Source organism: Rhipicephalus microplus, chromosome 8 (genome assembly GCF_043290135.1).
Source record: "Rhipicephalus microplus isolate Deutch F79 chromosome 8, USDA_Rmic, whole genome shotgun sequence".
NCBI classification, from domain to species: Eukaryota; Metazoa; Arthropoda; class Arachnida; order Ixodida; family Ixodidae; genus Rhipicephalus; species Rhipicephalus microplus.
The window spans coordinates 7,931,235-7,956,632 of NC_134707.1; the positions used below are offsets into that span (position 1 = coordinate 7,931,235).

General features: G+C 47.6%; 1 protein-coding gene across 1 annotated transcript in view; it reads right to left on the reverse strand.

Moving 5' to 3' along the window:
* The window catches only part of LOC119164060 (uncharacterized), a 92,474-nt gene extending 69,589 nt beyond the window's left edge, over positions 1 to 22,885 (reverse strand). Inside the window, exon 1 of the mRNA XM_037416168.2 lies at positions 22,364 to 22,885. Within this exon, the coding sequence (XP_037272065.2) occupies positions 22,364 to 22,679 (316 nt within the window). The 5' untranslated portion in view covers positions 22,680 to 22,885. The remainder of the gene's footprint in view (positions 1 to 22,363) is intronic.
* Between the last annotated feature and the right edge of the window lie 2,513 nt (positions 22,886 to 25,398).

The window sequence follows — 25,398 nt, forward strand, 5'->3', positions numbered from 1 at the left end:
CGTCCTCAATGCCCGAGTCGGCGTTCACGAGACAAGACGGCCGAGCTCCACATCATCGCCCGCCGCCACCACCACGACCACGCCTCGACCCTCGAAACGAGGGGGAGAGGGACCTTCGGCACCGGCCGCAGACCTTCCGCTGCCCGGACCTTGGGGTCGCCAAGAAGGAACGGCTCGATGCCACCCCGGCGTTTCTCCCGTATACCTGCATGCAGCCTCCGTGTGTGTGTGTGTGTCGGAGCATGAGCTTCTCAGTACCGTGTTTATTCGCACTTAAGCATGGCTGGTTCCTTTCCATCCTTCTCTGGATGTTGATATTGCCGATATCTTAATGCGAATGCTGGCAAATGACCGTGTAATGCTGCTCAGCAGCTGGCGCCGGATAAATGTGCCAGTGTGATGTAAACTTATACGTGTGTGTCTGTATGCGCGTGTGTGTGTCGAGAGTGGGCAACAGTATCATGTTGGTGTCCACGCTATGCTGCAGAGCGACGCCGCATCAATTTGCGTGAGCGTGCACTGTGTTTCTGGGTCTATATGGAGCAAGACGGCAGTGGCATTTACAATGGCCTACTGACATGACCTCAGCGAAACCGCGCTGTTATTTCAGCGAAGGTTCGTCGCAATTCCCCCCCCCCCCCCCTCTTTATTAAATCAATGTATGTGGCAGACATGGCACCCCATACAGCGGGGGTGCCAACCCCCCGTGAACACTTCTATGCCCTTACATTAAGTAAACACGATCTCATATCATGTGTATCCAGCAAAGCTCTCAACTTGATTTCGCGAAGTTTCTCTCTATTAAAACAAAAATTTTCATGTATTCGCAATACCGGAAGTAATCGGATGTGTTTGAAAGAGAAACAAGCGGGTCACTCTTTCCTGTAACACAAAGAAAGAAAGAAAGAAAGAAAGAAAGAAAGAAAGAAAGAAAGAAAGAAAGAAAGAAAGAAAGAAAGAAAGAAAGAAAGAAAGAAAGAAAGAAAGAAAGAAAGAAAGAAAGAATAGAACATTTGACGCGCGCCCAGGAAATCGAAAACCGTTGACGGAGGTAGCATATCATTCTTGGGTCTGGTGGCTGCTTACGCGCGAAGAATTGCAGTACACAGCAACACATCTTCTCTCCCCCACCTCCCTCAACATCGCACGTCGACGAGAAGGTGTTTGGTTGCATGCGCGATTCACCTGGCCGTGGCAGTTTCCGAACTGAAACAAACCAGGCTGTCGGACCCATTGGAAAAGAAAAGGCATGCAGCCACCTCCTACCCAGCTCGGCACTTCGTAAACGCCAGCCACCGTGGCCTTCTTGCCATCTCCTCCAAGGAGAACTCATTCTCTCGCCCACTCGCGCAAAACTAGAATGAGAAACAGAAAAGCGTTACCATTGTTCCTCGAGAGCTTTCCGTTTCTACCCTGCTCAGCGCTTTCTTTTATGGCTCGCTTCTTTGTTTTTTACGCACCATCTCTCGTCGCGCATGCACAGTCTTTTCTTCACCTTCAACGATACAGCAATGTCAGAAACTCGGGGCATCTTGCAAGGCTGTCAGAATGTAAGGTGGGAAGGTTTGCAGCTATCACTCCTGGCGCGTCTTTCCTTTTACGTTACCGTCCGCACGTCCGAGATTGGCTTTGTTCTGCTTTCTTTCGCGATATCAAGGCGTTTCTTTCCCAGCGAGCTTCAAGGAGTCTGGCCGGGGTGCGTCGTGTCTGTCTGAGCTGTAGAAGGATACCTTCTCATCCACTGCAGCAGATGTTCAAGGAGTGGCGGTCATGTTCGTTCTGTTTATCGAACGCGACGCAATATCGACAAGTTACGGCGTGGAGGGAGAACGCAACACTGTATATATTTGCAACGCACAATAATGAACAGCTAGGAAACGAAACAATCGAAAGACTTCTATAAGGGCCTCGTCATTTGTTATTGTTTTTTTTTCCTGTTTCTTTCCTTCTCGCCCCTTCTTTATCTCTCTCTCTCTCTATCTTTGCAGCTAATCTCATAATTTGCAGCCAACCATGTTAGTACAAATTTAGTACAGAGCACTGCACAGTTTAACCACTGATGAAGGAAAGTGCTCGGCATTCTGCACACAAGACCAAAGCAAGACTTCCACGGAGCAGACTTAGTAAAGCTCTCTGTTACATCCTCTCCACTTCAATGCAACTTTGCGGGAAAGCAAACACAATATGCGGAAAAGCGAACACTTGTTACATGCAACGTTACTGGTATATTTAGCACGGATTTGCCTAAAGGAACTAGCGACGCATAAGTACACAGCTGAAAAACAAATCTTATCTGGCTGGCAGGCTTTGTCCCGACCAACTGTCGGAGGCATCGCTACACCTAGACATGAACGCAGGCACGCGTGGCTGTGGGCAAAGACCACGTGGCTCAACAACGGACAACTCGAGACCCGACACGGTCATAAACGGAACCCATCTCCTCGCTCGCTTCAAACGGGCGTGTCGGCCGCTATACGCACGGACACTTTTCCCTGGAAAATGGCTTCGCACAAATGGCACGCATGCGCTCACGTCGTCATGGCGCACAGAAATCGCGGAGCGCTCACGCGACTGGAAGTCAAAAGCCAACACAAAACATCCACACACGTGTATACGCAGGGATCTCCAGAGACGCTATGGCAAACAAAAACACAGAACGGAAGAGATACTCAGAAGGAAGAAAGAACAAACTCGAAGAGATTCCAGAGACGGGTCCTAATGGTTTCCGACGTCTGCGGCGAGTGCAATAGCGGGCGACTGACGATGGCATCACGTTGGCCCGCATGCACTGCGGCTCAGTCGCCAGGTCAGGAGCGTCACGGTGCTGGAAAACCATGTGCCGTCGACGACCCTGCCTCCTTTGGCCTCTAATGGTAAGCAGGAGGATCTCCCCAGCCAAGCCCCCCGCATCTCGCTCTGCTGTGCGTGTGTGTATCGGAAGCGGTATGCAGGTATATCTATACCGCTTGCTGGTAGTACAGGTGTGCCTTGAACAGTGCACTCTTTCTGTCTATATGGGTGCAGCAGAGGGGTGATCGCTTGGGTGAGGACGGCCCTGTATAGAAAACGAGGCGGAATGTTGCCGGGACCCACTCTCCTAAGATGAAGCGACGATAAGAATTGACAAGTGAGGCTTCGGGGCATCGAGACCCATCTAAGGAATCAAACGTTAAAAAACTCCAGGTGGTCAAAATTTCCGAAGCCCTCCACTATGGCGTCTGTCATAATAATATGGTGGTTTCGGGACGTCCAACCCCACGTAATAATCAATCAATCGATCAACCAACCATCTAAGTAATCAGCATGTAATTGCAAACACTCTTCTAGACGTATCATGCAACTTGGGATTGGGTCAGTGCATCGCTCTTATCGATCTTGTACTTGAAGCAGTTGAATAAGATTCGCTGAATGCATATTTCATCTTTCCTGGATCTTCCTCCAGGATTAAATTTTGAGATTAGACACTCGGACCCTTACGGTGGTTTTGGGACGTTAAACCCCACATATCTATCAAGACACTCGGACCCTTCTACATGTGCACCCCATGTAAGGCTCGGGAGGGCTTTAGACACGTCATAATAAACGTCGTTACAATGTGGAGTGACAGATTCTGAATCTACTGTGACATCTGGAACGCGGCTTGAGCTAGGAGCTATGGCACCTGCTCGGCCCGTGGCACAGCGTAACCCGTGCGATGCGCAACATGAAAACTCCGTTGGTGTCTACGTGGACTGCAGACCTGAACGAAACATTATGAATGACTCTTTTGTGTGTATACATGTGTTTGTGACTGCGCGCACAATGTTGTGTTAATGTGATCATTCCTTATATAGCGTAGTCACTCATTACCCGAAATCTAGAGCAGCAAACTAGGCAACAAACCTGGATAACATCACTGGGAATACCGGTCAATATTGCTATCTTTATCTGTTCGATCATCATCATCATTTATTTTACCCTTAAGGGCCTCTCTCGGGGCATTACATAAGGGGGGGGGGGGGGGAACAATCCAAGTACAAATTTCAATCAAAATGCAGTTCATGGTTACAGTTTTTGAATTACTAAAACATACGATCGTGCACATGCCGGCTTCACACTGCTTGCAACATGCTGAGAATTACGTTTTGTTTTTCTGGTGGTATGTGCAGTCGTCGAACGGACTCTCGTGACTTTACGAGCGCTTGGGGAAGGAGCGTGACCGATAACCTGTCAACAAGCTTGTCTCGAGTGATCCTTGGCACACTGCGAGCGTAGACGTGCTTCCTCTTCCACGGCACTAACATTTTCGTGGTCCCTACGCCAATTACCGATCGTCAGAGGTAACAGCGCAGGAAAGAGTTCCTGGCGGCGTTCCATCTTCCTCGTTTATACCAGCTGTTGTAGCCTTTTCCCTCGCGAGTCGCCACCCTCATCTGACGGTCTCATTAATTCAGTTTCTTCAATGGCGTGTTTTATCTTCCAAGTACTTCCATCTTGAAGAACGAAACACGCCGTGCTATATATGTGTCTTGACGCCGACCGCCGTGGTGGTGTATACCGGTTAGGATGCTCGGCTGCTGATCTGAAGGTCGTGGGTTCGATGCCGGCTGGCGGTCGCATTTCGATGGAGGCGAAATGGTGAAGGCCCGTGTACTGTGTGGTGTCAGTGCAAGTTAAAGAACGCCAGATGGACAAAATATACGAAACCCCCCACTACGGCGTCTCTCATAACCATATCGTGGTTTTATGAAGTAAAATCTCTCGCAAAACAACAATAAAATTTGATATGATTGTGAAAGATGCCGTAGTGAAGGGCTCCGGGACTGTCGGGTGTATACCTGTGGTTTCTTGAACGAACACTTAAATCGAAGTACACAGGTATCTAGCTTTTTTCGCGTCTATCGATATGTCACTGCCGAGTCTGGGATAAGATCCTCTGACCTTCAAGTCCAGCAGTCGAGCGTCACTACCAGTATTTCTAAAAGTTAACTCGAGCGCGAACACACGACACGATCACTCACACATGCACACACCCAGGCATCAGGGTGTGTGCGTGTGGGAGCGATCGTGTCATGTGTCCACGCTGGAATTAACTTTTAGCAATGTTGTACCAGCTAGCTCAATAACAAGTTCTTTTCACTAGTAGACCACCGTGGTGCGTTCCCGACTGCACTCAACCAAACAAGTTGAGCGTTCGCGGTTGCTGTCACTGTGGCACACTACACATGCCGCGGTAGACCACGTGGACACCCTATACCGCTGCTGCGGTCACGTGGTTCTCCACAACTGCTGACGCTAACGGCATCCGGGATCCTCTCGGGTGGCAATGTCGTCATCGCCGCTTCAGCGCCCACGAGTGCCAGCGAACAACGGTCAGGGCACAAGGAGACCCTTCCCAACCTTATTCGTTCCCTTCCTTCGCCACTGGTCCTGCCTTACGTCAAGAAGACAACAGGAGCAACGAAAAAAAGACTGCTGCTTAAAAGGTGGCCAAAGAAAAAAAAAGCGTCTCGCAACGGCTACGCAACGAAATACTTCCACGGACGATGGTTCAGCGCTTTTAGGAATGCAGCTGACCATCACGACTCGGCAACCACGCACCAGAGGCCAAGGTATATAGACCCACAGACCCAGTGGTCTGCTCTGACGAGACTGCGAACAGAGAAAGCGAGTGGGAGGGCACCACGAGCAGGAAGGACACAAACGAAGAAAAAAGTTGCCCGTTTCCACAAAGTCAGGGTCGTCGCCTATTGCACTAGACGGGCAAACAGAACAACGGAAAAGACAAGCATGAAAATTTAAGTGCGCGTTCCCGACACCAAGAGTGAGGGAGGGAGTGAAAGCCTGGACGGATGCGTCGGAACGGTTATGGTGCGCTGGGCCTTTTCCAGGCGTCGCTAATCGTCCCGCTCACTTTATACGCCAAGTGTGACGCGGTCGGAAATGGCAGCACGCCTCCTATACTGCCTCGGGTTTGCGCGTACACACAGACAGACACCGTTACTCAGAACCGAGCAAGGCACCGTGAACGCACAGCGTACGAACGACATGACTCTCGCCAGACGAATGCACCGCTTTTTGACCCAGACCGGCGAGTCGTGCCGGAGCCCTCGAACCGCAAGAGGGATCCCGCTGCTGATCAGCAGCACTACTTTTTACGAAGCATCTTGCTTATTCAGCATCTTGCTTATTCAGCGTCTTGCTTATTCAGAGCATCTTGCTTATTCAGAGCATCTTGCTTATTCAGCAGTTCATTTTCGATGGACGCGAAAAATGCTTGGGGCCCTTGTTCTAAGATTTAGATGCACGTGGAAGAACCGCAGGTAGTCGAAATTTTAGGAGCCCTCCACTGCGGCGTCTTTCATGGTCATATTGTGGTTTCGGAACGCAAATCTTCACTGATTAGTCTTAATCACGATGCACCACTTCACCCCGCCGCGGTGGTCTATAGTGGCTATAGTGACTCGTCTGCTGATCCGCACGTGACGGGATTGAATCCCGGCTGCGGCGGCTGCATTTCCGATGGAGGCGGAAATGTTGTAGGCCCGTGTGCTCAGATTTGGGTGCACGTTAAAGAACCCCAGGTGGTCGAAATTTCCGGAGCCCTCCACTTTGGCGTCCCTCATAATCATATGGTGGTTTTGGGACGTTAAACCCCACATATCAATTATCAATCAACGATGCAGCACTTCGACAAATGGTTCGTATAATACCTGCAGTGCCAGCACTTCTATATATACATTTTTTTGGAAGGGGGGCTATGCCTTTGAGGACGAACTGTGGGCCACCCTGCAGGCCGAGTGGTCGCCAGAGCTCAAAGACTAGTGCCCGACGTCTAGGTGGCAATTTTCGCCAAAATCCCCAAACAAGTCGCTGGACGTTTAAAAATAACGCTGCTTGTCCGCCTATAGGGGGGGGGGGGGGAGGGGGGCAGTGTTCAATTGCTTTTTATGTATGTTGATGCGTGTGTTTGCATGTGCGTGTATACGTACGCATAAATGAACGTGAGAAGTGGCAAGGAGCAGGACGCTACATGTATTCGAACGCTGTTTGCCCCATTTCTATCTGCGCCCATACATTCCACATATATCGCGAAATACATATGCGAATGTCTGGAAAACGTCTTACTGCTCGATAGTTTTAAAGTATCACGGTTCCTTATACGTTTACCTAAGATGGCTCGCAGCCGGAAGTCATCTTTCTTTTTTCTTGTCTGTCGATCTAATAAACGAAATAAAATATATGTAAGTTGCATACGGGAAGCTGCCTTAGCGTTTCTTCTTGATAACAATCGTAGGAACGCTTTGACATATTTGTTACGTCAGCAGTGGGTTCTTGTTAGTGTATTTGTGTCCTAATTGTGTTTAGTAAACCTTCAACTAGGCTTGCGAAAAAAAATTAAAATACTTTCAAAATTAAAGCTTGTCTTTCTGTTGCCCACTGCCTGCCACCCCCTTGAGTGTAAGCTAATAGATGTTGGGATCTATCGGCCCAGAACTTTCGCATGATTTATGAAAAACGCCGTATAGTGGAGAGCTCCAGAAATGGGGACCACCTGGAGTTTCTTTAACGCGTACCTAAATCAAAACACGCGGGCCTCAATCATTTTGCTTCCACCGCAAATGCGGCCGCCACAGCCGGGATTCAACCGCGGGACCTCCGGCTCAGCAGTCGAGGATCATAACACTAAAAAGTGCGGCGGCTGTGCTTAGTAGTACGAGCTGAACGGGCGGACAAACAACTGCAGCGCCGTTAAACAGAAACAACCGCTGCTCAGATCAAAATAAATTAACAACCTGTAAGTTAACGAATAATTCGATTGGGCTTTCTTTTTGTCGGTAAGCGCGCATCGTTATCGAGCGCTTGTTTTGTATACTTATCCGACGAGGCGTGCTAAACAGTGGCACCTTTTTTTGAGAAGGCTATATCCGTCGCCACGCGCGCGCCTCCATGTTTTGAGTTCGACGACAGCAGCTTATCTTAATCGGGACAGATAAGGAGCCGCGAACAACACGCGCGCGCCCGAACGCGCGACACTCGATGACTCAATCGCGGCCGAGCCGACTCGACCGGAATACGTAACGAGTTGAAAGGGAGATTCGATACGACAGTGGAAAAAAGTATTAATAATAACAAAACTAAAAAAATGTAAAGAAAATCAACAGAAGATTGTTCAACAACGGGTAACACGCGCTCGAAATCTGTCCGCTGCTTCACGCGATAAAGAGCGCGTCGTTGCCGATGCGACAAAAAAAAAGAGAAAAAAAAACGGAGGAAGAAACTTCTTAAGTAGGAAGGAGAATATCATTGTTGCTTTTTCTTTTTTCCATCTCCCCCTCTCACTTTTTTATAAGCGGCCAACTGATGATATCGGCCCTACAAGGCGTCATACAACATCGCAAAATGGCTTGCGTGTGAACGCCATCGGGATGTCAGCTTCAGGAACAGTAAATAAAAGTAAAATAGGGCGCTCTAAGCACTCGTAGCCGTCAACACTTTCTCGACCACATAGGTGGCGCCACGCAACACACTCGACGCCATGACGTGGCTATATGGAGGTGGTGGCGTTCGAACAACCAACGGCTATCGCTAATAATTATAAAGAACGCCCCGTAATCCGGTAATTACAGTGCGACCATTCGAGCCGCAATTAATCGCCGGCAACAATCGGCGCACCCTTCTCGTCACTTCAACTAACACCCTCTCCCTCAGCAGAGGCTCTCCTTACAACAGCCACGGCCGAGGAAGGCCTCCACGTAAAGTAACGTGTAATGAACAAACAAAAAAATCGACCGCCTAAACAAATCCCGGCACGAGCTCCATTGTTTGCGGAAGGCCGCCGCCGAAATGATTTGCACACGGCACCACCCACTATACTGCCGTTCTTTCGATTCCGGTATGTACGTGTGCGCCCTGGTTAATATATACCTACCTTATCACTCATTACGAATCATTTACAATATATCTGGCAAAGCGCGTTTGCCTTGGCTTCTTGATCCAAAGAGCGATCTTGATCCCTAAGTCTTCTGTTCGCGGTATGTAAACAGTAGCGCTGCCCGCCGTGGTGGTCTAATGGTTACGAAGCTGGGCTGCCGACTTGAAGGTCGCCGGATCGAATCCTGGCCGTGGAGAGTGGATTTCGATGAAGGAGAAATGCTGGGGGGCAAGTGCACGTTAAATAACCCTGGGGTGGTCGAGACTTAATTTCCAAGCCGTGCGATGCGTTGTTCACTCCTTATGATAACATGGTTTCGTGACATAATAACCCAACAACTAAATTAATTGAACAAAAGCACAACAATTAGGTAGCTTAGCCTTGCAGAAGTCGTCATCGAAGCACTATTGCGTTTCCTCTTGTGGCCTTTTGTTGTGATCAATGACGATTTATTTGAATAAAATTTAACGGGATAGCACATCCGTTGTAAAGGCTCTTCATTGAAACACGTGTCCTCGCTTTACTAACATTGCTACACGGCTGTGATAGCCGATAGGGAGGATGGAGGTCCAAAAGTTACCGTTTGTTTTCTAAATTAGGCCACGAAACACGGGCATCAGCTACTCACTTGCATAACGTCGCGTATTTCTGTTAAATGTATTTTCATGTGCTTGTCGTCTCCTCAATATTCATTAAGAAAATATTTAAGGCGAATCTCCAGTTTTTCTGAGTGAAACGATCTCAAACGCGCACTTCTGTTTGAGTTTCGTCCAAAGTTCTGATCATGCCATTTTCCTTCATACGAGACTTATTGCAAACACACCCTTTAAGAAATCGTTCACTTTTTTTTTTTTTTTGCTGCAGACGACTAGCAGGTTACGGTCCAAGTATATTTTTTCTGCGCTATACTGAGTCATTTGTTTCAAACTTGCTTATTTTTTCTCTCTGTCCTTCTTATCTCATTTAAAGTACGTCAGGTATGTAACCCGAAAGAGTTAGCAAGAAGCTGAAACATTTTTTTTTTTTAAGTGAGGTTCGGAAGCCCGTTTTAATGCGCGTGGGAAACTTCGCGAGTGGGCGCGTGAGAGATAAGCATTGCAAGAAGCGCTTAACTTGGTCGGTCAACTTCATCTGCTTCCAACTTGCGCACGGCGATTTTTTTTTCTTTACTTTTTTGACCCGCGTATTCGCTCCAGGCGAGCTGCAGTATGCGAAGCACGTTTCGTCGTGCAGGCGACAAGGCATCGGAGAGATCGTCTCGCGCGACAATAACAAAACGCCCATTGTTCTTCGACAGAAGCCCTCGCGTGGCTTCTGGACAACTTCCTTCACGGCTAAACCCATCTCCACCCACCCTTCCACTTCCCATGATGCTCGCACTTGCAAGGGCACGCACGGGACGTTGAAATGCTTTATGTATAAGCTTACAAGGAGCGGATGTTCAGAGTTTCCATTTTTGTTTTCTTTAATCAAGAGTTTCCTGGACCACGTCCAGTAACGTCCCCGGACCAGCATGCGGTCAAAACATATCCTAGGCGCCACGAACTTTATTTCATATTTTTTTCTTTTTGATTTTTTCGTCATTTTCACCAGGTTTGAAATGCACACTGTACGTGTCTAGAATTATTCCTTTAACAAAACTTTATTGTGCCCTTGAAATTTTCCCGCCAAAGCTAGCCCTCAAAGCAACTGGATGCTGCGTGATCTGAATACGCGTAATTCGTGTGAATGCAATTAAACATAAACGACATCTTGCATACACTCGCATATTTACGGTCACGAATCGTTGAGACAGCTATTTGCCGTATAACTGCCGACTCTGATTTTGCACAAAACGCCAGAAATTTGTATTATGGCAAATTTATGTTTACGGGAGCAAGAAATGAGAGCATGCTAATAAAGACGTAACCACCTTGGTGCGCCTGAGGTCCGAATACGGCGAACGAATTGGAAGGCATACGCTTAAAAAAATAATGCATATTATTGAATCTCATCTCAACAGATGCTCTATTGAAGGTAATTGAACATAAATGAAAACATGAGAAAGTCTACACAAAAAATGTGGGTGTATAAGTAACAGTGATGTTATAATGCGCGCTATATTGCGTACTACTAGAACATTAACGATTATCAACAGTAATAATTTAAACATAATACTCGAAAGTTGACATTAAAAAACGGTAGACAAAAAAAAAACAGAAAAAATGCATGAGACAGCAAATACGGTCATCGGAAACGTCCTGTGCATCTTCTCTTTGCCACCTCTGTACCTCGATTTTGAGTTAGTTACCGACCAGCAAATAATTATCACCCTGCTAGTGATGTCGTAACTTTGATAGTTGTTGTACCACATCAAGCTTTCGTTCCTCTTCCTTACCATCCACCGAGTTTTTCTTTTACATTCCTTTTTTCTCCTACTTACGTGAATTGTATAAAAACTGAAATTTGGTATATTATTTGAACATTACTGTTATGCACAGTAAAACAGAGCAAAAATGTGATGAAAATGGGACGGACGTGTACGAACACGTGTTGCAGGTAAAGATCGCGGAGGCCACAGTAATGACGAATTACATCATCAACCTCAGAGATCGACATTACCCGCGGACTAAGAGCAGAAATGTGGACGCTTTGTTATATTTGGACAAAATTCCAATTAGCGACGCTATGAGATGTAAACGGCGCGTTTGTAACGCAGTAGGAATCTGTGGCCGTGTCGCAAAGGATACCGTGCTCGGCGTCTGATGCTGCGGATCGAGTGGTCGGTGGTTCGATGCCCGTCTACAGACATTTTTTAGGGGCGAAGCTCTTTAAGGCGTGGATCGTGCATCTCTTGTATGTGGTAGCCACCTCTCGTTGCAGTCCTTGGACCGCCCACTAGATGGCGGTACGTGTATACGATGAATATATGACGAAAAGATGCGAGATGGCGGTACTTGGTGCGTTCACTAAATGGACGTACAGACGGACGAACACTTAGCCCCACTCATCATCATTCACTCCGTGGGTACGCTGTGATTTTCTTGTCTATTGCATTGTGCAATGTTTCCAACTGTTTCCTTCAACCACGCTGGAAATCGGCCTTTCATTCATGTTCCCAGCTTCTCAATCTTCAGTTGCTACAGGCAAAATCGACGTCCTGGTGTTCATATCCAACCAATAATGAAATGTAGCATCGTGAAATGACAAAGGATTTCGATAAAAGGGGTCATACTGCCATATCAGACTCAACTAATCACGTACAAGCCCACGATAAAGAGAGCATTAAAAGCATCAGACTGCGATACAGACGTGGCTGATCGCCGACGAGCCCACAATAACGAGAGCTTTAAAAGCATCAGACTGCAATACCAGGCATAGATGATCGCCGACAAGGCCACAATAAAAAGAACAATAAAAGCATCAGACTACCATATCGGACACCACTGATGACCGTTAGTCAATGATAGAGAGAGCATTAAAAGCATCAGACTGCCATACAGACATGTCTGATCGCCGACAAGCCCACGATAGAAAGAACATTACAAGCATCAGACTGACATATCAAACATGGCTGATCGCCTACAATCCCACGATAGCGAGAGCATTAAAAGCATCAGACTGCAATACCAGACATGGATGATCGCCGATGAGGCCACGATAGAGGGAGCATAAGGGTGGACTGACACGATATTGAGACAGCGCAAAAGAAACATATTTCATTTCTTCAGCATGTATGCACCGTGTACTCAGATTTGGGTGCACGTTAAAGAACCCCAGGTGGTCAAAATTTCCGGAGCCCTCCACTACGGCGTCTCTCATAATCAAATAGAGGTTTTGGGACGTTAAACCCCACAAATCAATCAATCAGTATGTATGCAGTGTTAGCATTTCCCACATACCAAATTTTGTTTTCACAATTAGGTATTTTCTTTTTTTAAAAAAATTTTTTTTCAGACAAACATCAGCAGGCCAATACCACCACGATGGACATTATGCCGACCATGTCAGCACAGTTCCACCAGTTGGCAAACTCTGCGTGGGGCAGCATGCGGCCTGAACCACAAAAGTCACTTTCGGGGTCACTGAAGACAATGGATGTCCTTATCTTTGTTCACGTGAACCGTGAGCAGATGTCAGATTATATACGTCGCGAATTGCTGTCTCCCAGTGACGTCACACTGCCTTGACACGTCATCCCCTCCATGTCTAAACTGAGTATATTGAAGGTATAGGTATTAATAATTTCATTAGAGCAACAATTTCAATCTTATTTAGAGCATCAAACCCAAGATATTTGAATTTCGCGTCGGGACTGCTTTAGATACACGAGAACAGCACATTTGACAAACACGCGTGTGACCATGTGCACCATCGAGGGCTCATGTTTCTGCAGCTTTTAGCCTCTGCTCCCGATCCTGTATGAATTTCAGAACAAATAAACTTCAATTCAAACTTCAATTCAATTCGTACTCGCTGTTGCCGGGATCTTTACGTACGTCACCGCAGCGGGTGTTTTAAAGGCTCGGCTAAAAACGTGGCAGGGATGGGTGAGAAGGATACGAACGAGGTATCCAGCTTTCACACTGTGCAATGACTACAACAGGCGCGGACGTGAGTGATGTTCAATTAGGGTGCCGTATAGCTCGGACGCTGCTCTGTACCTTCGACACCTCCCGCTGTGCTCGTAAGGGTTGCCGTCAAGTCCCCCGTTGAGTGCGAAGACGCACCGCGCGGTCTTCGCGTGAAAGAAAGGGCTTCGCTCGAAAGTGTTCCGCTCGCAAGTGGCCTGTCAGCGGCCTCGGCAAGCCCTTCCCTCCTCTCCCTTTATCGTCGCTGTACCGGTGCAGAAGCCGCTATTGTGCGTTCGATCATTGAAGATAATGAAACCAACGGAAAGACACGTCGGGTAAGCCGTTCCTTGTATCTTTTCATGTATGTAAGCTTCCGCGCCTTCCCTAATCCTTTCCTATAACACAACGTAAGCGATGGGGGTTGCGTGCTGGTTACCCAGAGACGTGACGTCAAAATCGCCACGCCAAGAATGAATTGCATGAAGATATGAATGCTGAAAGCCTGATCGACGATATGTACTGGTTTAGTTATTTATTTTGTTAAGGGGGTCTAGTGGCTAAGGTACTCGGCTGCTGACCCGCAGGGCGCGGGTTCGAATCCCGGCTGCGGCGGCTGCATTTCCGATGGAGGCGAAAATGTTGTAGGCCCGTGTACTCAGATTTGGGTAAACGTTAAAGAACCCCAGGTGGTCCAAATTTCCGGAGCCCTCGACTACGGCGTCTGTCATAATCATATAGTGGTTTTGGGACGTTAAACCCCACATATCAATCAATCATTTTGTTAAGGGGCGTACACAATATATGCAAAATCAGGAAAATAGAGCTAACGTTTTTGTTGCGGAACAGTTTAAAATATGACGAAACACACACACAAAAAAAACGCAACGCACGAACTTCAGTATCAGCAGTATTGTGCCTAATAATGTAACCTTATCAGCATAATTTTCCGTCATCACCAAGAAGGCATTACGTTATGACGTCACCGATATTTCACAGCCTCTGGTCGCCACCTGATTTGCAAACGAAACGAAAGTGTGCCTCGAATATTTTCGACCAATTCGGCAAATGAGGATCGTGTTCCAAGTTCACCCACAAATACATCAAATTCGCCTATCGCAATAACACGCAGTAAATGTAGGAACGGCGCATCGGAGCGCTAGCGAAGTACACACACAGCGTGGTGCCTGCGTTCTTCGCTATACTCCTTGCTTGTAGCGCGTTCCTTACATCTATCACGTCCTACCAACATGCGTAAATGTCCACCCTCGATAAGATTTGGTATAGCCAGGAATTTAGCCACTAGCCAACATTCGTTGAGCCTGAAAAAGAAACCCACCACGGCGGTGTAGTGGTTATGGTGCGACTGCTGACCCGCACGTCGCGGTATCAAATTACGGCCGCATTTTCGATAGAAGCGAAAATGTTTGAGGCCCACGTGCTCAGATTTTGGTGCCCGTTAAAGATTCCAGGTGGTCGAAATTTCCGAAGACATCCACTGCTTCGTCTCTCGTAATCATATGGTGGTTTAGAACGTTAAACCCCAGATAGTATATTAATAATAATAATAATAATTATTATTATTATTATTATTATTATTATTATTATTATTATTATTATTATTATTATTATTATTATTATTATTATTATTATTATTATTATTATTATTGTTGTTGTTGTTGTTGTTGTTGTTGTTGTTGTTGTTGTTGTTGTTATTATTAAACTGGCGAATTCCGAATGCAAAGAAAACGGAATATATTTACATGTTATACCAACCCTTACTGTTCGTGTCGGACCTGAGCAGCAAGGCAGCCCTTTACCGATCAACAAGTGGCCATCATCCTGTCCGTTCGGCCTGTATACGCCGCGCTGCTGAACCAGCTGGCCTCATTGGCCTCAACAAGGACGCTACGACGTCGGCAGCACACACACACACACGATTTGGCACACTCACAGAGGCAGAGCGGGCAGCGCATAACACGTGTTCTGCCTGCACTGAGCGTGATCGATGAGCCACTGTAGCGAGGACGCGCAATCCATCGCCGACGTGGACTATGGGCGCAGGCCGGCCAGCATTCCTGGCGCCTCTGCTGCACCCAAGGTGGACTGTGAATCAAGGAGCGCTGTATGTGTGCGAGCGCACACACTTGTCTGGTTTTCTCGCTACGCGTGAGTAGAAAGAGAGGGAGTGCAACCACCCCATCCCCCTTTCCGCAAATCATTGAAGGAGGGTTTCAAGTCTGCGCCGTATACCTTTTAGGATTCCGCAAAGCTTGCGGGACTCCGCAGAACTAATGCTCGATATTGTGTCTCCTTGTGCCAAGAAATGATGACTGTGTCATCATTCGCTCTCGCTCTAAGGCCTTTTCGACGGAGAAAAGGATCACCTTCTTCCTGGGCTCTTGCACGGGAGCACCAAAGCCGTCGTCATAACCTCGGCAGCGCATATTTTCGGGGGTCACGCATGTTAACGCCAGCCAAAGGAGCATTATGGCAGCGTCCAGGGAGCTTTCGTTCACAAGGTACACAGCTGGCATCCTGGCTAGGGAGTGGCCGCCTCGTAAAGGCGTTGGTTCTTGGTTCGGTCCGCAAAACGAGAACTTTTTACTATTACGAAACTTTTCACAAAGACGTTGTGTTAATTATCCTTGTTCTAAACCGGTTGGACCCGTCGTGGCCTTGGTTGAAGCCCCGGATTTTCGACTGTGGCAGCCCACGCCCCTATTATTGCTCATAAAGAACTATTGGTACTGTACAAGAACTGCTTACTTCTCCTACCTTTATGCAAAGATAACCTTGACCTAAAAGCATGTTTTTGACGAAGCCCGTCATCGTGTCATTTGCATTTTGCACGTATTGTGGGCTTTTTTCTTTCGAACTCGACCTCTTAGAGGGTTGGGGGGGGGGGGGGGGGCGGTAGTGGCTTCGCATGTGTCCATCAACCCACTTACCCGTGTAGTATGTCGCGCGCAGTCATATACTCACTGCAGAGCGCATGCGCTCTTAACACACACCATGGTTCCACTGTGTTGAAACAAGGGCAGAACTTCAGCAAAAGAGGCATGGTGGCTTAAAGAGATCCGAACAAGTTCTTGAGCAACGCTATTCAGCCATTAGAGCCCACATTTGGTCAAGGGGCTTGTCTTACGAAAGTGCACCGACAGCTTTTTAGCAAGGTGGCTACAGAAGGAAAATATTGCTGAGGAAATCAGGCACCGCCCTGGCGCGGGCTTCTTGGCGAAAAGTCGGCTCTGCAATATTCCTTGTTCTAGCAAACATGAAATATTTATGAGTGAGCTTGGGGGGGGGGGTCTTTTGCAAGGCTGTCGCTCCTGAACATGTAACCATTTCGATGTGCATACCACGTAAAAGCTTCGCGGTCTAACATATTTTAGTTACTTTTCTACCGATCACCACTAAACATGTTTACAAAGGTATCATGCAAGTGTAATTATCTCTCTGAGGCTGAAGAACATAGCCACTTCCAGCTGGACGTTATTAAATCATGGGGTTTAAAGACTCAGACACCGACATGACTACGACGGACGCCATACTGTTGGAGACACTGGAATGATGTAAATAACCGTGTGTTCTATCACGCCTACATATACAATACATAGCTGCCATTGCATTTTGCCCACACCAACATAAGGCCACTGAGACTGGGAATCTTTCCCGCACCCTCGTGCAACGCAACACCATAACAGCACAGCATCTTAACCTCGAAGCTGCCACGATGGGTTGCTGGCCAATCATGGCCGGAATCGGATGTAATTTTTGGTGCCCAACATGGGGTCGACAACAGGACCCCATTGTTGGTACGTGGGAGTACGGAATGAAAGAAATAGTGTATTATGCGCGAGAAGCGTGCTTCATGAATATGAAGCCATGTGAAAAAAATAATAATAAAGTTTCAATTGTAAGTGGTCGTTGTAAAAAGATAAACCGCTCTGTGACCACGTTTCGAAGCTAGCCACAATCGCCGAGAATAGAATCTCACGGTTGAATATCTTGGAACATTCAATTCTCTGCAAAAGGTTACCGTGTTTAGCGTGTGTCTATATAGGTACCTGTCTTTGCGTATTCTCCAAACCAAAGTGTAGAACGTAGCTTTTGGCGTGGCAAGAATGGGGAGTTTGTATGGAAGGTCTCAATTTTAGTCCCCTCTCTTTGCATTCCTTATTCTTTATGTGCGTATGTGTCAGTGCACATAGAGACACGCATTAAAATCTATAAAAACATTTTCAGGAAAATTAAATGATTTGGAGTCGTACCATATGGAACAGATCATTGATGTGCGAAAGAGAGCATATATTGAAAACATGGTTAAGGTAAGCAAACATCGAATAATCTCCGAGCCTGCTTTTTAAAGACTCCCGTATTGATCTACGCATATATCTCTACATCTTTGACAACGTTACGTACTGCCAGAATGTACAGCACTGAATGTGTTTCGCACCACGAGAGCGTGTTCAGGCGCCCACCCCCATGCGCTGCCTTACGAACAGCAAACACCCTCACGAAAAACCCGCGCCAAAACCCGCCCCCCTCGTTCAGCTTGCACACACACGGTACACGCGTGCGGCATGAGACGACGCGTGTGATAGATGCGAGATGCCGCGCTGATGGCTCAAGGTGGACCCGGTGGCGCGCCGACAGCGCCGCCTGCGCAGGCGCTGGTCGGCCGACCGCCGCGCCAGGTAAACCGAGCACTCCCCTAACGAGCCTGGCCCGTGTACGCCCCTAATGGAGCCGTTTCTCAGAAGTCGTGTCGCACCTTTCTTGCATGTTCTTTGCCCACAGCGCCCTCCCACCAGAGACGCCGCCGCAAGATGACGAACACACGCTATACGGTGGAGCCGCGAAACATCTCCTCCGGGCAATGTCTGTACCACAATACACCACGCTATGTGGCCTTCCTTCCGTGGCCGCATGTAGACGTGTCGATGAGATCGCGATACAGACAGGGGAGGGTTTGGCCAGTTTTGAAACGAAACTCGAAGAAAAAAAAACACACGGGTCGGCAGGGGGTGTGTAAGACAGCCGAAGTCGCAGTACGGTTGCAACCATTTCTCAAGAACGCCGTCTGACTGCGCGCTGCACTATGCCAGGAAGCGGGCGTACTAGTAAGGTGCGTCGCTTGCGGCGGGGAGAAACATGATACGGGCAGTTTGTTTGCGCGGCCGTGGAGGGGAGATCCCTGCACATTGCACTCGCGGGAATGCATGAAAACGACGGCGACCTTGCAAGGATTGTGTGTGGCACGTGGTTACACGGAAACTGCCCTTGATGCAACACCGAGTCCAACGTGGCCTACGCATTGCTTATAGTATGGCCAAGGACGACGCCTTCGGTTGAAATAGCGTACAAATGTAAATTCAACTTCACACAGGCGTTCCCGAAGTTTTATTTCTATCCATGTTTTCCCAATGCGGGATGCCTCATAAACGGATGCACAATAGATGCCTGATTCATAAGGGGCATCGATTCATAACATGAAGTAAACATTTATTCATTGAACACATAATGGAGGAAAACAATGACACTGCAGAAGCAGTGGATAGCCAGCGTTTAGGTTAACGATTAGGCATCACTATATTCATTATTCGATCACAACTTTATGTATTCGGGATTGTTTCACACACAAGGCCTTGGATCGCATCGGCTAAAAGCAGGTCCTAATCTTCCCAATCCTGACTATTATTATGATTTTCTATAACCAAGGCCTTGACACCAGTGCATTCATCTACAGTCAGGTTACATGGGATATAAGTAACAAATGCCCACAATATTTACAACATCACAAATTAATGACAGCCAAGAGAAGCCAGTGCTGAATGTACGCAAATAAACACAGTAGCTGAATTCAGTCATTGGTGACCCGGCGTCATGATATCTAGTTACACAAAGAAGGTTCAAACAGTGTGATGACATTGTCTTCCAAACAATATTATTGTTTACAAAGGTACGTATCTCTACAGTGTTCTTTAGCCTAGCAGTCCTTACCATGGAACTTCCTATTACATGCGATTCATATTTATACACCTTCTCGCATACGGGCTTTATACTTTTCCGTTGCAGTCACAGCTGCTCGACATGTGGCGTTGCCTGCACAGCGCCCAAACATACATTCTGCAGCACATAACACATGCGGTGTGCGACACGCATCAAGGATTGCACTATTTGTGTTACGCTTGCCACGAGCACCACGGAATAATATAGCTGCATGCATGTGGGCCACCAATCGAAAACATTGCGACCGCTGGTGTTTCCGCTCACGCATAGCGTCGCTAAAAACACACTTCTTGCCCAAGTATAGCTTCTTTTTTTTTCAGAAAGAAAATATAAACTATACGTGGACTGAAAGCGAAGTTTCGGGGTACGTTTTACCAACAATTTTAAATAGATATATTTTCAATACGAGAGAGCTGTCAATGATTAAGAAAGGTGAGAAAGCTCTGATGCTGATTGCCAATGCACTTTTAAATCGCGGTTGCATTTTATTCACATTTTAATGGGTGCTTTTATCATTTGCTCTACAGTTTCAAATATAGTAAGCGTTGTGTTTGCACCTCGAAATAGCAGAGAAACTGAAACCCCTGCCTCGTGTTAGCTTGAAGTACAAAGCTCAAAAGGAAATATTTCAAAATTAAAATATAGTGCGCTGTGGCGAAGTCAGTAAAATACTGTTATACTGTTAAAGTGTGGTGTGCAAATTGGTACATCAATTGTGTAGAGTATGCTAACCTAACTAACTATTAAAACGGACGTATGAATCTGGCTCGGGTCTGTAAGTTTGCGTAAGATGGTAGCCTTCGTACTAGCATTTTGCTACGGAGCTAGATGCTTATAAACGTGTTCTTTTGTAACATTCAGTCCGCGAAGTGGAAATCAGCTGATTGATGTTTACACATATTTACGATGTCCCTTAGTGTTGAGCGTGTGCATCTCTGAACGTGTACGACCGTTCTGACGTCATTCCTATATATATGAGAAGAACGGTATAGCCGCGGCATCGACTAACTCATTCGCATAATCCGAAACACGGAATTAAGGATACAAATGAAACGATATGCAGCAAAAGTGCCAGAGGGCGATTGCACAAAACGTACACACACCCGTGATCACTGTCCGTGAAAAGCGGCTGTAGTGACAGGCTAACAACCGACGAGGGCGCAATTCGCGTGATAAGTGAAAAGGGGAGATCTACCAAAACAAAAGAAAGAAATGCAAGCCGCAAGCCACAGTGGCGCACGCTATACGGCAGAGTCAACCAGCGTCTCGATCAATGATCTCATTATCTCTCGCGCGCCTTTTTGCCTCCCACCTAGGCAAACAAGTCATTTAGGCGTAATTGGGGCCTCGCACTGGATAATCATCTTGTCGGGAAAGGTCAGCACCCATTCATGCGGCTGCAAAGGACTTAAGCCGTAACTCTACGGCACATTTGCATGGCAATTTCTTTTCTGATGCGCGTACAAATACGTCCCTCCCATTCTTTCGGCTTCGGCTTAATGCCGTGACACTACTATGGCGCACATAGCACGGGTTGATGACACGTGTGAAAAGAGTGCGCTTAACGCCTGCTGTCATCGTTCAATTTGTAGTTTACTAGTTTGACACTGTTCATGGTTGATCGGCATTTAACATCCCACTTTGTTGTCGCAACGTCCAACGACGGTGGAAGAAAATATCTGCTTTAAGCACAGGCGATGGATGGATAAGTCTTATATCTTCCGCACTGAGTCATATATAGACGAGTCTCTAATATACGGCATTGCCATCGTTAATAGCGTATAGCGAAACGGGACTACAGAAAAGATGATAAACACAACGGTATTAACGTCAAAACACCGACTCGCCTAACTTTCAACTAATTTTGTATATAGTAACAGTTATACTACACCTGTCTTCATTTAGCCACCAATTAGATAAAATCAATTTCGTTATTTCGACTCCCTTAAGTGCGAACGTGCCCAGATCCGCCATCTAGCGGGGCTCACTCGTACCTACAGAAACACAGTCGTCTGAGTTTGTCCCGAAGCACTAATACCCGTGCCACGAGAAGCACCCGAATGGTTCAGCCTTGTTTCGGGAGACAACGCAGAGAGAAGCTCCTCAGTACTACGATCCAGAAAACGAACGGTTAGCTATGTGCGAGTCTTTTTTGTTTCCCGCGAGGTTAGCCTCTGTGAGGTTCCGACGAAGGATGGAGGAGATGAATACCCCTTCTACGCGAAACTAAGATTTTTCGATACCTTTCTTTTTTGATAGCGCATGCGCCAAAACGGTTCTGCATGCTAAGAGAACGCGCTTAGTAATCAGTCAACTTTCCAATCATTACGAAAAAAATGCGATATAATCTTTACTTCCTTCGTTTTTCCAGTCAGGGCAGTACTTGTATAGTCAATCACTTGTGCGTCTGTAGGATGCATATCGAGGCATAAAATTGACGCAAAGCCAGCCTAGGCACCACAAATATCAAGGAAGATGCAAGACGTTGCAAAGTGGTGGCGAACATGTTTGTGTGGACTACACTATCAGCTTCCAATGAACGAAACCAATTCAATCGGTCAATCATCTTGCCGGGAGTGGTCACAAATGCACCTGTTTGCACTTACATTGATGCAATATGCACTCATCATTCCATACGCAATACTAGACAAGGAAGAAGGAGAGACCGAACGATGAATCAGTACCGACTCGCCTGTCAGTTTTTTAAGTACCAGCTGGTCGTTCAAGTATACCCTTCCAAAGGCCGCTCCTTCGGCGGACGTTATTTTAGTTTCTATGCCATCTACAGCTGGGTCAAAGTGGCTGCGCTCAGTCATCAATGGTTAGAGCTGTCGTGCATTCAGCAAAACGATCACCCCGAATGGGCCAAATGAAGATCACTCACCGTCCCTCGGCGGTGACGCACACGGTCCACAGGGCCCACCGGGGTACGAGCTCAGGTACGGATGCGTCGGGTGCCCGCCATACGAGTTGTGCAGGGGTCCGTTGTTGATGCCCGGAAACGGGTACGCGCCCAGGGGAGCCCTGGGCGGACCCTGCGTCTGGAACCCCGGCGGGCCGTCGTGTCCCTGCGCGCCGGGCGGCTGGTAGCCCGGGGCGCGAAGAGGGTACGGCTGGTGCGGAGCGGGCGCCGCCTGTCCTTGCAGTTCCATGAAGGCCGACTTGTCCGGGTCCAGGGGGTCGGCCACCACCCCCGACATGGGAGTCGGGTAGGCGGCCGAGAAGTCCGCGAAGTTCAGCGTGGTGAAGCTGCTGCGGCCGATCTCGCCGAGGTAGTAATCCTGAACAGACGGCGTCGCGAAACTGCGGGTGTCGGTCGCCCCCTTGGCGCCGACTGTCGGACGAGTCTGCCTTTTGTGGTTAGCCCAGGACTGCGGTCCGGGGCAGCCGAAGATTGCTTTTCGCGGGTGTCACGAAAAAGCGAGCCTGCGCACTCTTGTCCTTAGGACATCTGGTGTAGCAGTCCTTTAGCCCTCTTGCTCGCAGGTTCCAATTGCACGCGACGTTCTTCGCTGCTGGTCTGCAGGCGCACTAGGCGAGCTCTACAGGGACCGTGCCACTCACTCAACACAAACAATGGTCTGAGGTGTTCGCGAGATATTTTCCTGGCGCCTAATCGGCGAAGACGTCCACCCGGTCACCGCGTCACCGGTGACGACCGCGCGATCAGCAGCGTCGCGATTGGCACACCAGCCATCTCGGTTTCGATCAACGTCTTCCAGAAGGTCTTGCTTTGCTTCTCTTCCAGGAGGTCCTTCTTTGCTTTCGGCGCGGATTCGCCACCCACAAACGCGTGTCACAGCTTTACGACGGCGGGAACGGAACCTAAAGGAACACAAACAAACAAAACCACGTTCCACACTCCACTGACTCGTGACGTAGCCGACGAAACGTGCTCACTGGAAGGGGGAAAAACAACCGCGCAGCGCTCCGCGGTGGCGTGTTCACGGCTCGGTCTCGGAGCGCGACTGCGGAGCGAATGCGTTTTCCCGGCGGCTTGCACGGCGAGCCTGCTTTCACCCTCTCCTTCCTCCGCGAAGACACCCTCTCTCTCTATTGAGGGCCGGCTCTGCCTGGAATCGTAGCGAGCGTTTCGAGTGGCTGCCTCGCCAGCGTACGCCACCAAACGGCAGGTACGGACCGCCTCTTTGCAAAGGCCTGCTGCTGCGACGTGGAGAAGAGACGCACTCGTCGGCCTTCCCGCCTTTTTTCGCTCTTCTTCCCCCCCCCCATGCACACGTTGACGCTGCTGCGACCCTCGAGAGGGGGGGGAAGGGTGCACGCGAAGCGGCGAGAGGATTAGTAGGTGCGAGCTGCCTACATAGCGTACGTCTGTACCGTATGGCAGCTTGTTTCGGCGGACGCAGGACACAGCGTCGCGGCTCGTATTGCTTGTAATGCGGAACCGGTTTCCGCTTTGGTCACCCAGGGTTGAAATTAAGAAGTTTTTTTCAGGAAATAGGTGCCAGGGCAATCACTAGCTGTTTCAATCGCGGTGGACTGCGTGAAAGAACACGAAGGCTTGTCAGCGATTTGAGGAGCGTGAGGTAACGAAATGCTGGTCATGCTGATGACAGTATTTTTCCTGGTCCTCTTTAAACTACTTTCACTGGCGGGATGTAATTATCTGATAAAGATAATTCCTAAACGAACTACACTACCGCTTTTCCCCGCATGCTACCCACACTGGCCAATCTTGCTGTATGAGGGATAGTGTCGACTAGCGTTGGCTAATGTGTATTTTCTGATGCCACAAGTAAATCATAGGCGTTATCAAACCTCGTTTTAGCGATCCTGTTGTGTAGCAATGAAGTTATGCTGTCTCTAGATAAGGTTTGCCACCTGTCCTTTTTTAGACCAGCCCGGCTGGTTTTTCATCTAGCGGATATATATATATATATATATATATATATATATATATATATATATATATATACATATATATATATATATATATATATATATATATATATATATATATATATATATATTAATACGAGCAGTAAACATGGCGTCCCCGATGCCAGCTGGACATTGTGCGGCAAATACACAAAGCGTTTATTTCTCTTACTAAGACGTACTTGAAATGTGACATACAATAGTTGTGAAATCAGACCAAGTTATCTGTAACGTCGTCTACATTGAAATAGGATGCCTTTCAACCTAAACTGTCAGTGAAGGTTGCGAGCATGCCAAATCGAAACTGGAACTCAGATCGTCTTCAAGCTGCCGGACTACTTCCGCAGTAATACAAACGCCAAAATGTTTACCTTTCCCTCACACCATCCCCCCCCCCCCCTTACCTTTCAGCTGTCGACACGCGTAGGGTAACGGTAAGATGGGACATGGCGGCAGTAAAAAATTTTGCAAACAGCCTTTATCAGTTCTTATATTCTACATGTATCGTCCATCTTCCTGACATGCACACTGACATGAGCAGCCATGAATAATCAACAAAAAGGTGCACCACCATGCTTTATCTAAATTTTAGTGATAGGAAAAATGAATGAAACTCTTGTTTATTTTCTAGGCGGTTCCGGTCGAGCACTTGCTTCTAGTTTTTCGACTTTCTAGAAAATTAATTTTTAATATTGAACCCGCACGAAATCGACAATCCTGCATGGTTCGGGGAGGCATTTAAGTTATGTGCACATAGTACTTAAGCGTAATTTGCATAAAATAAAGATCAATTATATCAAGATGGTGAAATAATATTGATTACATGATTTCAATTAAAGAACAGGCGCTTTATTCACAAGAAGCTGTAGGACCGTTGCGCCACCCTGTGGAGAAGATCTGAACCACACGCTTCTTTCTTCGTGGCCTCTAACATTGGCTTCGGAAGCGTAAGAAACACAGTTACCCCATACGCCAAGAGACACGAACGCCAACGTGCGAATGCCATTACCAGGCTACTGT